Source organism: Phlebotomus papatasi, chromosome 1 (assembly GCF_024763615.1).
Source record: "Phlebotomus papatasi isolate M1 chromosome 1, Ppap_2.1, whole genome shotgun sequence".
Taxonomy (NCBI): domain Eukaryota; kingdom Metazoa; phylum Arthropoda; class Insecta; order Diptera; family Psychodidae; genus Phlebotomus; species Phlebotomus papatasi.
In genome coordinates this window covers 54,681,340-54,695,329 of record NC_077222.1, presented here as the reverse complement: position 1 = coordinate 54,695,329, position 13,990 = coordinate 54,681,340, and the positions used below count along the sequence as shown (strand labels likewise).

Sequence of the window (13,990 nt, the reverse complement as noted above, 5' to 3'; positions counted from 1 at the left end):
CCCTTAAGCTATGACCATTTGAGGTAACAACCACTAAATAATTGCTTTCCTTCAAATGGTACACTAAAAGTATTTTTGTACGTTTTATTTAACAACTAATAATAGTGAAAATGAAGCTATAAAAATTTTCTATAAATTTTATTTTGAATATTGAAAGTGCCACAAAATAATTGCTCTACACTAACTCGTTTGTCATTCATTAAATAAAAGAGTCAAAATAAAATTGTGTAATATTGACTCATTAATGTTGCCGAACTTTCAAATCGATAGCTCAGAGCAAGACTCGAACAACTTGCAAATAGCAAGATTTTACAAGAGAATAAAATTAAGCTGAGATTTTACAAATCATGTGTAAGGATTTTAAAGAAGTAAGACTCCTATAACTTTGACAATAATTACCTTTCATGTAAGGAAGGTAGAGGGGCGTCAAGACTCAAAATGCTAATGAATGAATTTTGTAGAATTTCGAATGGTTTGAGGGTGTCTCTGAGCTACCGAAATTATCTTCCATTTAGCTAATAAAATGAAATATTTACCCTACTCAAATGTTTAATTTCATCAAATTGAACTTTAAATAGTTGCAAGATAGCAAAAATTTTAAAATAAATGAAAGTAATATTATCTCATTACTCTTTTCATCACAAAATAAATAGTTTTAGTTCAACAAATATTTGATTCATCTTTTTCTTTAGATTTACAGGCCACTCATCAACTCTTTACATTTTAAATTCTCTAATAACTGTCTCTTATCGATAAGCTTTTGCTTAAAATATAATTAGAGCGGTGAAAATATAAACTGACCGTGTAATTTAGTAATTGATAGCGGATTTTCATTTCTTAAAAATACATTTCCATAAATCTCAAAATAACTTATTAGAAATAGCTTCATTATAAGCTCATACATCACACAGTTGGAGGAATGGTGTGAATTTTGAAATATTTCATAAATTACCGCATTGCTGCACAAATCTTACATCTTTTAAAGTGGTTGAAGATGCAAAAAGCAGGAGAAAAAAATTTACGGAGGCGGATGAGGGAATAAAAATTGACAGTGGTGATCTGTCTTTTCCGATATTTTCACTCTGTGAGAGTGAGAGAGTAAAAAAAATGTGGTATAAAAATAAAACACAGTGAGATTTTGACCCAGAACGACAAAGAGTCAAGCCACAATGAGAAATTGTTGCAATTTACTTTGACCAGAGAGAGATATGGGGAATTTTCTCGGCAAAAATCTCTTGCAATTCACCCATTTTAAAGCATTTAAGTTCACATCTTAGATGATGATTATTCGTCTATGGTCATGGTCACGAGGAGGAGGAAATTGAGGTCACAAATTCTTCTCTATAATAAGCATTAATTTTTCTTTTATCCAAAGCATTTCACTTTACTGCCCCCGCAAGGTACAAAACACTTTACCTCACCATCATCGATGATAGTGTCCGAATCTGAGAAATCACGGGTCACTGAATTGGATCTACTGCTCGTTGGTGGTAATTTGTCGGATTTCAGCAATTGATATCCTTTGATCATGATATTGGTAACACTCCTGGAGCGTCCAACACCATTCATCTGGCGATTTTTCTCCCTCTGTTTCTCAATAAGACTAATCGTGGCATCGTCACACGATGATTTTTTGCCCAGAGCTGCCCACTCTTCCATGACATGATCTGTCCTCTTGAGGAAATCTTCTATTCGTGTACTTAGGTAATTTGACGCTGTAGCAGCATCCGTGTGTGCTGGCGAAGGTCGAAAAGACTGTCTCACACTCTGTTTCGTACATCCCAGAACAAAGGACATATTTGCATCAAATACTACCGGAGATTGCTCAAGATTTCGAAATTCATTTTCACTGAGACTCCTATCAGCACCAGAATAAGTCTGCGGAAAGACTCGCCTTGGGGATAATCCCCTATTGCTTGAATCTCCATAGCTAGACCGTGAACTCACACCACTTCTGGTAGAACAAGGACTCGGGGATCGAGACAGTGTGAGACTAATACAGGAAGAATCTCGTGATATGCTCCCACTGGATGATGATGGAGTCACAGGAACTGTAAGAGTAGCTTCCAGGGGTCTATGCTGCTTTTTCCCACCAAAACCATTCTCCAGGGGTCGATAGTTGGGATTGAGAGTCTTTGGTGCTGGCTCTAGCAATCCATTTTTCCCTGGCATACCTTTCACAGTCAACTTTCCTGGAAGCCCAAAACCACTCGGTTGTGCAATCTTTGGCACTTTGATTTGCGGAAGTGGTGGTCGAGCCGCAGCTTTTCTTCCATTTTCCAAATCACCATTGGATGACGTTTTAATAGGTTGCATAGGACGGATTGCAATACGCCTAGGGATATCGTCTATCCCATTGCGTCTCTTTGGAATCTCTCCCAGTGATCCCAATCCTCCCAATCCAATTGGCAAATTGAAACGCGAATTCGAGGGAATTCCATTAATTTTCTGTGACTGAGATGGAGTGAGTGGCATTTCCAGAAAAAAACACAGCCCTTTGATTAGAGAGCTTTAGAATTTCAAAAATAAAATTTCCACTATTTCACAAGGCACCAAAAAAAACACACTTGAATGAACGAATGAAGATTTAAACACACTGTGGCCTTTTTAGTTAGATCTCTATGACATTTTGGCACTTGAAAATCCGTTGAATTAGAGTCAAATCACATTGTGTATAAGCTGTATAAGTTACTCAATATACAATAGGAGCCACATTGCCGCACAAGAAGTTGCCCCAACACACAAATCTACATTCATAAAATTGAATTGTACAGCTGAGGATGCAAAAATCACATCAAGTCCCACAAAATAATTGTGCAATTGATTGCATCCCTCTTTTTCACACTAAAAAAAAATGATCTACATTCACCCATTAAATTGATCACTCAAGTGTGCAAGTAAAATGACTTGAGCTAGAACCCCAAGTGTCCTAAACGAAAATAGTTCCCAAAATAATCTTTTTGTGTGTGACTCTTGGCGCCTTAAGATACGATCTCGCACAGAAAATTCTATTAAATGCTACTTCAACATCGGAAATTCGCAATAATAAATTTTACAGTAGAAGTCACATTATGTATGTAGCCACGATGATCGTCAGCAAGTCGGAAGTGTATATTTCTCGGCAGAATTCAACTTGAAACTGAATCTCAAGTCTGTCCACTGAGATTAACTCACTGCCTCGGAGATTCACGCTATACTTATGTCAACCTCATCTGCGTGTGCGTGTTTCATTTGGCATTATAATTTCTCATTTCATTTTTCTTTTTTTTCATTTTCACTGATCTTTTGGCTTCTTAACGAAACCCCCAGGAGCAAAAACAAAACAAAGAAGACCCAAAGTCTTATGCGTTCAAATAAGCAAAAAAGTAAAAAAAAAGTTTTAATTTCTTTTGGCAACTCAAACTGACGACAGCAACAGGCATCGCGACGCGTTTTGCACGATCATACTCTCTCCCATCACTCACACCATTAGGCCAATATATGAGAACGCACTGATGGATTGATACAATAATAGACCCCCTAGAAGATTTGGTTCACTGCGACGATCATCTTAAGGACCGAAATAAAAACAATCATGTAAGAATTCAAAAAAAAAAAAGTATATGAACAGGATGAAAACATATCAATTTGTTATTGTGGAAGAAAAACAAATTCATAAAATTCTTCCGTACAGTCTTGAAAGATTTATAGCGCAAATTGCAATTTTAAATGTTTTTTTTATGCGTTGTCCATTTCAATTCATGTCACTAACGCCTTCAGTAAATAATTATCCACTTTCAATTTCTTCTCAGACATTAGATTTTAATGTTTCGTGAAATTTTAGAGCACGCTAAAATTCAGGCACTTTTTCCTTAAAAATTAGAAATTGAATCCGAAATCCGAAGCTAAGCTAAGTAAGAGATAACTAACAATCTTGAAAGTTGGCAGACTTTGGTAGCCAAAGGAGAGCTCACCAGTTTGGACCCATCGCCCGAGTAATCTCGAACTCGCCCATGAGCTACCAATTATCTACCTAGTTGTGACGGGAGCCACTGACAGATCAGCGTACTAAAAACGTGAAAGCAATCAATGTCCAGTTTCGTGCCATCACAGACAGAAGACACTCACCTCCAAACTAGATATTAAAATTAGCTCAACACAAAATTAATGACTAAATTCTGAGACCAAACTGAAGAAAAAAAAAATCTAAAAGTTTTCAGTATTTCGCAGTGGTAGGTGACTTTGCATTCCAGGGATGACTTTACTCTCCTGTTTTTCGTAAGCTTTCCTTTAATTGTAGCACTTAAGGATGGTCCTTAGACCAGATGCTAGAAATAAAGAAAAGCTTTCGACAAACGTAGGGATGCAAAGTAACTCCTAAGCTTTTCTTTAATTCTTGTTACTTAGGATGGCCGTCACGATTTTCGATCTATCATATCCGTTCAATGAATACCATCATTTATCACTAGAATTAAGAAAACTCTTATGAACATCAGGGAGAAAAAGTAATACTCAGAGGCTAAAAGTCATTCGCATCTATGGTACTTCTAAAATCAAGAAATTACTCGTTTTAATCTTTAAACAATAGAGTATTAGTTGCAAATATTTTAACGCTTTAAAGACGAGTGGGACACCGATGTCCTATAAACAAAAACAATTTTTTTTTCTAACTGTTTAGAGGACAAATACTTTAGTTAGAAAAATTGCTTTTGTATTTGGGATACTTGTGTCCCACTCGTCCTTAATGGGTTAAAATGCTTAATCTTTATCAGGTATACTATCCTGGTTATGTAGGAAAAACTTCTCAAGAAAGTCCTGGAACTCTACTCAATTGACAAAATTAAGAATAAATCACGCTATAGAGTATTTAACTACAGTTAAGATCTTTGTGTATGTTCTTTGGACCAATTCTTAAGAGAAAACAAGAATAATTAAAAATTTTGAAGTTGCGGGAATATGTAAAAAAAATGGATTATGAAAACTGCTCTCTCTTGGAGTTCGAGCACTTAATACTTCATCTACAAGTTCTACCCAAGAAATTTATATTCGAAAAATTCTTCAGAGAAGTCTTCGAATAGGGTAATTGGCCTAAAGCGAGACAGTTTGGAAAGTTGGACAAAGCAGTGTGGAATGTGAGACACCTTCTTAAAAACTTGATAATAAATCAATTAAATATTTCAATTTTCGATAAAAAAGATTATTAAACCTAATTTTGTGATTATTTGAGAAGTTAAAAAATGCAAAAGTCGTTATTAAACAATCAAAGGGTGACTTGCAAGAAGAATTTAAAAAATGTATTGCATGCGTGATATTCATAACCTTGACACGGTAGTTGTCATTTTCTCTGTTTCTTAGGGAAGTTGCTAGGAAAATATCAAAGTGTTTTGTTTGATTTTTCGGCATAAGTTGTTTAATATTGTTAAGTCCGCAGTGAATATCGAAGGACATACATCCATTTAAAAGGTGAATAAAAAATATTTGTGAAATATTACATTTAAAATGGATAGAAAAGTGATTTAATTTCGTGTTGCATTCAAAACAAGTTTTATGAAATCTTGGACAAGTTGATTTTGTGAATGAATTTGGTGGTTTTGTGCAGTGAAATCATGTTAACAAGGATGACAAAGATCCTTAAGTACCCAGAGAAATAGTTGCAACAGCAGTTAGCAGTTGATAAGGAGAAAATCTCCTGGAAAAGGCTGCAAAGATTTCCAGATTCCGAAGACCACTTTTTCTGACAGAATGGATAGTAAATATCGCAAAAACACCCGAAGAAAGACAAATAGGAGGCTCTACAGGACTCCCAAAGCAAGTGGAAAAGGATTTGGGTGGATGGGGAATTGAAATGTGCTAAAAATTGCATCCGCTTTTAAAAATATAAAATTTATAAAACTGCTGGACAGCGCGAGGCATCTGTGAAATTTACAGAACCTCTTTTTGGTTGGACGTCCAAGAAGTTCTTGGTAATTAGCGTTCCTCAACTGTTACCCGGACATAAAGGAGAGATTAGCATAACCATCAAATGTGCAAGTATACAGAGAAAACACTCAACATTTGATTTTCTACATATTTTGTATAATATTTTGTTATTAATATCACTATGTCCAACTTTCCAAAAGTTTTTGTCCAACTTTCCAAAATTTTGTCCATCTTTTCAAAATGTGTTATTTTTTAATTTCCGTGAATTTTCCGATTATTTGGTTGCAATATTTAATAAAAACTGTTAAGCTTCTGTTAAAATATTTGTCAAAGAATCCCATGATACAAAAAATGGTAAAAAATAATTATTAATTCAGTTTAAAAATTCATTTGAAATTGAATTTTTCTTAAGTGTCTCGCTTTCCATCATTTACCCTAGGTGGAAACAGATTATATGGTAGACTGTATGACCTGGGATATTAACGGTGTCATCATACAGATCCATACAAAATCGTAATCTGTTTCCATCTCTTCCAGGACTTCCTGAGAAGTTTTTCCAACGTATGATTTCCACAATAGTACCTGATGAAGATTAAACATTTTAAGCACATTCCAGATTTTTAAAATCCTGAGTAGTTGCATGTGGATATGTGCACGCAAATAGTCTATTGCGTTAGCCAATTTATAAAATGAATCGCAGATTCGGTAATTGTGCAAAATTTAAAAATAATCGAATAATGGAAAGAGAGTTTAATTAATTTTACTTAATTTAATCCAGAATAGAAGAAAAATGCAAAAGATTTTTGACTGCTTTTTATGAAAAAAAATGCCTGTTTCTTCGAAAGTTGAAAGTCAAGATTGGGTCGTAGAAATACGTTATTGGCTAAGATTTATTATTTAAGTATTCCCTGCCAAATAAATGATCTTCCGACCTCATATGAGGGTTAAAGTTAAAAACTTAAAAAAAACACCCTAGGGTGAAAGGAACATATAGTGACACTTTAAGAACTCGTGTCAGCACCTATTGACACCCTACTCTGTACCATTTGGGGTATGAAATTTGAACATTTCTGTTTATAGTAAAATGTATATTACAGAAAAAACGTTATATTACTTATATTTTACTATATACATTAAATAATTTTCAACATTTTGACAAAAGTGTCAATAGTCGTTCCCTGTCGAACAGACGTTCCTCCGGCCCTACTTATATAATCGAAAATATCTTAAGTTATGGATTATTCTGACTTTAATGACTTATTTTTTTTTTAATAAAAAAGTAAATAAACTTGAAAACGCAGATACATCATGTAGTTTATATTCACACCTATGAAATTTAATGTATTTAGCTCTTGTCTGCAAATCAATATCGGAAACTATTGATTTAATTTTTTGGGTTAACATGAAAATTAAATGAATTCAATTAACAGGAATGTTGGTTACATCAATATTTCGTTATTGTAAAGAAGAAAAATATTAGTAATACAGTTGTGAATTGCCAATAAAACTATTTTTCTAATTTATATACTTTGCGTGCATCATTAACACGGAGTTTGAAAATAAGATTTTAATATTTCATACTTTGCACTCTTTAGATTTAGACCCACGAGTTCAAACACCTTACAGACTTTTTCGTTCGCTCTATAAATTTTTTTTGTTTAAATTAATAATTTATTGTAATTTGTAGGCTCTTCTTTTAACCCTGTGATTATTAGATATTATTAAGACCGATAAATTGATATTGCAATATTTAAATCTTCTTTCCCATTCACAAAATTGTAAATTTAAAATTAAAATCAGCAAAGTCATTATACAAATAATTGAGCAATTAAAATTCAATTTATTCGCAAAATTTTGTTAATTAAAATTGCCAATAAAATATTTTGCATTTTTATAAACATGAAATCATAAATCTTACACATGAATATTTCAATTTTAAAATTTCACTGTTTCAGTGAAATTTTCTCCCTCTTTTTTTCCACCTATTTTGTGTTCTCTTCCGATTATACGGATATTATATACTTGGCACCTCACACCATTTTTATATTATTTAAAAAATGATGTATTGTAGGAAAAGTATAGGTTTTAATATCAGTCACTTAATATAAAATCCACATGACATGCCACACGTGAAAATTGTCTTTTAATTGAGACACGGTGATCACTAATAAAAGTGAAAATGGTCCATCGTAAAAATCTCAGACAAAGATACATTGCATTCACTTTTTAAAACGTCAAGAAAATTACCAGTATTCCCCCGTTTTTTTTCTCTGCCTTATTCATTTCAATGAAATTGGTTGCAGGCAAAATAGCAAGTGTATTTTGACATCAATGATGCCATATAAAAGTAAAATTTCATTCCAGACAACAACAACAACAAAATCGGATAATCTCATGTGGCAATTAAAGGCAATCTCTTTGAAGTATTCCTTCTCTAAAGCTTCTCATATTATTTTTTTTTCTCACTATTTTGGGTGCTTTTCCATACTTCAACAAAACCTTTTCGATCGTTTCTCTTTTTCATACATTGTTATTGTTATGTGCAAAAAAAAGTCATTCATTTATATATATAATGTTATTCATAGTTTGATCAATTCGCCCCAACTATATACATATAGCGCGATTAGATTGCAAATAAGAGTTAGATGAATGAGATAATTTCTCACGGATGATCGCATCTTTTTGAAAGATGAAAAGGCCGGAGAAGGTGCAACTCGTCAACTGGTTAGAAATTGAATTGAGAAAATCACCTCAAGAATGGGGTCAACAGCAAATTATTGTCTTATTAGAAATTACATTTCTTTCACCTTTCATTATTTTATCCTCATTTTCTAATACAATATACGCAACGCACTCTAAAACCCTACCCTACCCCTCGTGCCTGATGACGGACCAAAAAAACACTTCAATTATCATAATTTTTACGTTGAAAAATTTTGTCCAAGATATTTGCACAATCAATTATGCTATTATTGAGTATATATTTATGAAACTTTCTACATTCTCCCTCCCTCCCTCTCTCTATTTCACACTCCTTGTGAAATTCCTAGATACAAAAAAATGCCTTTTTAATTAATATTCACATTTCTTTTTTCTCATCTCTCAGTGTTTTCACATTATTGCTAAATATTTAAATCCTCCCAAATATTCAAACACTTGAGAGACGATGCTGTCAATAAATAAAATTGCTGTGAGAGCTTGCAGAAAGGTATTTCTGTCGAGGGAGAGAAAGAAATTGTATGTATATATAAGATTGGGATTGAGAAGATTTACTTCTCAGTAGGTGATCACACCATATTTTGCCACATAGGGTGGTGATACAGGTTATGGGCGTTTATGATCAGTGCAATATATTTATAATCGTTTTGCAAAAACTCATCATTTTTTTTTGTTAATCAATAAATCATTTCGAAGAACCATAAAATTAGCAGTATTTGGTGTAATATCATCAAATAACAGAACTGGTTTCTTTCATAATTGAGGTAGAATATAAAATCTTTTTAGTATGCGGTTATAAATATGCATTCGCCAATAAGACCTTAAGTAGAGTGGGTATGAAACTGTTTTACAAATGCGAACCCTGATGCGTCAAATCGTTAAAAAATTTGGTCACGTTCGTAAAATTCTCGATGCCCTAAATTTACAACTTTGTTGAAAATTATGTTGAAATTCGAAATCGAAGAATTTTTTGAGAAATTTACTAACTAACTGACTAATAAACCAATCAAAAAGGCTTGAGTTCTCGATTCCCCAAAAAATGTTTGAGTTTTTCAAGTTCCTTAAAAATTCATGGGTTTCCTGAGTTTCTCGAAAAACGTGTAGGTTCCTCGGGTTCCCCGAAAAATATAGGTTCTTCGGATTTCTTAAAAAAATCATGGATTTCCCTTGTTTTATGAAAATATATGTGGTTCTCCAGAAAAATGTGTAGGTTCCCCGAGTTGCCTGAAATGGGTACCTTGGGTTCTCTGAAAAAAAAGGGTGAAAGGAACATCGGGAACATCTATTGACACTTTCAAAACTCGTGTCAGGACCTATTGACACCCTATTCTATATCATTTGGAAAACGAAATTTGAACACTTATCCTTATCGAAAGGTGTAGATTAATGAAAAAACTTTATATTACTTACATTGTGTCACATACGTTAAATAAATTTCAACATTTTGACATAAAAGTCAATAAGGATTCCCTGTCGAAGAGGTGTTCTTTTGAACCTACGAGTTTCCTATAACGAACAGTATGTATTTCCCGAGTACTCTGGAAAAATGTAACCCAAAGCACAAGTTTGCAAGGTCTAAACTAAATTATTAGAAAAATGTATAGGTTTCCTGGGTTTCCCAGACAGACTGACTTTGATTTCCCGAAATAAATCATGTGGTTCATAGCAGCCACATCATTGACTTATACGGCTTTCAAACTTTCTTAAAAACCTGGTTTAACATCTCTAATTTCTACGAGGCAAGATTTCTGCGAAAAAAATGATTTAAAATTAGATCAAAAGGGCAAGTGATCCTTTATATTTTAAAAAATACTAAAGGACAATTGGCAGAAATGTATGGGAGCTGGTCCAACCCTTCGCCAGAAATGGAACTAGGCTCATTTTGTAGGTATTGGTGTATGACTTAAAATTTACCGCGACCAAACTCAAAAAGGACTGTCAGTCCTTGGGAAATTAACGATATACTTCGGAAAATTCACAATTTTGACAATTTATTACTCGAAAATGGCTTAACCGATCTTAATGAAATTCGGGTCAAAGTCGATATATGACTTAAGCTTCAAATAAATATGTATTTTCAGATTTTCCCTCTGACTGCTCTATCTGGTAGCTCCCATACAAACTTGCGATATTTTAAAGTCATCGCACATTACAGGGCAACAAAACGAAAACTTTTTTCGTTTAATGGCAAATCACAGACAGGTATTTTCGGAGTCCTTGATGTATCTTGAACATATGACCCGAAGAAACTTATGGTCCATCACGTCAACTTTTTCAGATATTTTTAAGTAAGGGTTCTTAAGAAATTGGTAGAACAATTTTTATAAAACTTGCTTTTTTTAAATAACGGCATATCGTAAGTTGTTGGCGCTAAAGAACGTTTTCTGAAAGAGAACTGAACTCAAGGAACATTTTCCCAAAAGAAACCGTATCCCTATCTCTCCTGTATCAAGATTTTCCTCAAATATGCTCGAATATTCTTTAATTCCGTTAAACGTATTGCCTCGATTGCATCCTTTTGTCGTCTTTAGAGGAATATTCTCCTTAAAAAAGGAGCTAGGATTGCTGAATTTCATAGGATTGTAAAGGTACCGTTACTAAAGAATTTTAACAAAAGGTTCTGAGTATAATTAATTGAAACATTTTTTCACTGAATTTATTACTCATTCAAATAACGTATTCAAAATAGTATTCAAATAACGGTATCTTTTATGACACTGCGATCTTTAAAGGTTTTAAGTCTTTTCAAGCAGAATATCACTGCTTAACTGTGTTATCACACTTGCACATTAAAATTTTAATATGATTCACATTAATTGTCGCTGGTGAGAGCCCAAATGTGTAATTTGTGTGATTGAATAATTTTATATTCAAAATTTGATCTATTTGTTGATAAAAAGGTAGACTTGGCCCGCAAAATTTGATATAAATTGATTTATAGCATTAATGCGAAAAATTAATGCGATTTTCTCTTTAATTTTTTAATGTGAAAAATATTTATGCTTTAGGTAAATTTAAAGTTATTTTTACAGGCCAAGTCCACATCTTTATCAATAAATAGAAAAACCCCAAATATTAAGTCACTCAAAGACACAAATAACATATTTGGTCGTTCACAAGCGACAATTAATGTGAATCATATTAAAATTTTAATGTGCAAGTATGATAACGCCGTAAGAGACATTTCTCTATACAATCCTTTGCTTATGAATTTGAAGGATGGTAAAAGATTTATAAGGAAGATCTGGAAAATTGCACGGAAAATGAAGAGATAAAGATATGGTTAGTTCCAGAAAAATTTTCTTTGAGTCCTTCTTTACAAACGAACAATATACGATTAACCGTTATTGTATAAAATGAGTTTTGCAAAAAAAAATCATTACAATTCTTATACATAATGTTGTATGCTCTAGTGCTTTTCCTACATATTTTTGGGGTTGGTCCTGGAACAAAAGTTATTACCTTTGCCAATACCTATTCGATGGTAGCGAAAGATTGGACCGTTTTGCCCAATGTGCTTTATTATCGTTTAGGATTTCCAGATATTCGGGAATTGGACTAAACCCCCAGTCTGAAACCCATATTACTCAGCACTACTTTGGAAAGGAGAACGGTTGCAGTTTTACTTGCTGTATCTTTAATGATTTTCTTGAATTGTTTGACCAATTTTCAACTTATTTTAGCCCAGTAATGCTTCGTATCCCATTTTTCTTGCAACAAAGAGATTAGTGAATTAACTTATTGCAAATTTTTGGACAGCTTTTCCTACGTGTAACTTCATTGCTAAGAACACAAAATGATCAAAAGAATCCTAAATATTACCTGTAGATAATTCGCGGGTTTTAAGTGTCCATAAGCCATCATTGGTATAACTAGGATGTCTTCATATTTTTAGGAAGCTTGCACAATGTCTTAAGAAATCCGCATGAACATATCAATAACAGTTTTACAAGACATCGACAAGAATTGCTTAAAGTATAAGCTATAATATTTAATGTGACTATAAACTATGACTTCACCCTAGTCTCTTTGCAAAAATTCTACCTCACCACACGATATCACACAGGCCAAAGACACACTCGATCAGTTTGAAAATCACCACAAATATCCAAATGGTATATAATTCACTCTTGAGTCTGGCATAAATTGCGCCAGGGAGGAGAAAAGACTTGAGAAAAGATCATCAAAAGAGAACACTAACCTTGGCCTCTAATTTCTCATTTTCTGCCTTGAGTGTAGCTCGTTCTGTCTCGATTTTGTCCAATTTTGCTTTTAGTGTCTGCAATTCATCGTTGGCCGCTTTCAGTTGTTCCTCTGTGCGATGTACATTGAGCAATGGGGTCACTCGAACCAAAAGACGCCACCACGGCCAATCACGTACCATGAGGAATGCCCGAACATTTCGCTGGATACATCTTACGGCCAATTCCTGAGGTTCGGATTGATGAAAGTTTTTTTTTTTTTTAATTTCATATGTATGTATGTATAGAGTAGAGAAAATTTTAAAGAACAACTCTCTATATAACATCTAATTCCACAATCAAAACCCCAAAGCTTACCTGAACTCTCCTCTGGGCCACTCTTCGTCTGGCCAAGTAGCCACGACAGTACGATTGGAATTGAATGATGCGGTCAGAGAGCAATTCATCGCGTTTCGCTTCCAACTGACCCAAAACACCCGAACGGAAGAGCACCTATAATGAAATTTGAGAGATAGAAAACAACCATCAGAAACTTGAATTTCCATTAATTTGAAGAAAATATAATTGAATTGTTCTTTTGGTTATTTTGCCTCATTAGTTTCATCTTTCTCAACTCTCCACAAAGCCAAATACGGCAGAGACTCAATTAAAATTCACGTGTTGGAAAATAATCCACTTCTTGCATTAATAAACATACCAAAGTTGTTATCAGACATACATAAATGGTAAATGTTAATTGGTACGGATAGTATTTCTTAGGTTCCACGAGAACTATATATAAACACTTACACACCTTTCTAATAGTCTTGACATGCAAGAATTTCCTAATGGCTTCTTCACCGAAGTTCTTTGAGAGCTCTTTTACTAAAATTGCACTTTATTGTCCACCCCAGAGACCTTTTTTTATATTTTTTTCTTCTTATTTATTAAATAAAATTTTCCCATCCATTTTTTTCGTGTGAGATTATTCTCTTTATCAGTATTTGAAATCTAATACACGTATAGGGAGAAAATTATCTTTATATACAAAGGGTACAAAAATTAGCATTTTTATTCAATTTACTCGTAGTTTTAAATTACGGTTATTGTCGAAGAAAAAGTCTAAATCTTATGTGGGTGTACTTTGAAGAGATGAATTTGGTTCAAAAGTCACATTTTGAATACATAATTTT

The 13,990-nt window shown here is 33.5% G+C and overlaps 1 protein-coding gene across 6 annotated transcripts in view; it reads right to left on the bottom strand.

The window, feature by feature from the left end:
* The window catches only part of LOC129807024 (unconventional myosin-XVIIIa-like), a 134,938-nt gene that overhangs the window by 15,613 nt on the left and 105,335 nt on the right, over window positions 1-13,990 (bottom strand). For 5 of the 6 annotated variants that reach the window (XM_055855982.1, XM_055855973.1, XM_055855991.1 and 2 more), the window contains 2 exons: window positions 13,176-13,310; window positions 12,818-13,045 (listed from right to left, as the gene is read on the bottom strand). In XM_055855982.1, the coding sequence (XP_055711957.1) occupies window positions 12,818-13,045; window positions 13,176-13,310 (363 nt within the window). Of the gene's footprint in view, window positions 1-1,416; window positions 3,166-12,817; window positions 13,046-13,175; window positions 13,311-13,990 lie in introns of those variants that run through there. The other variant, XM_055856020.1, reaches the window with a different exon arrangement.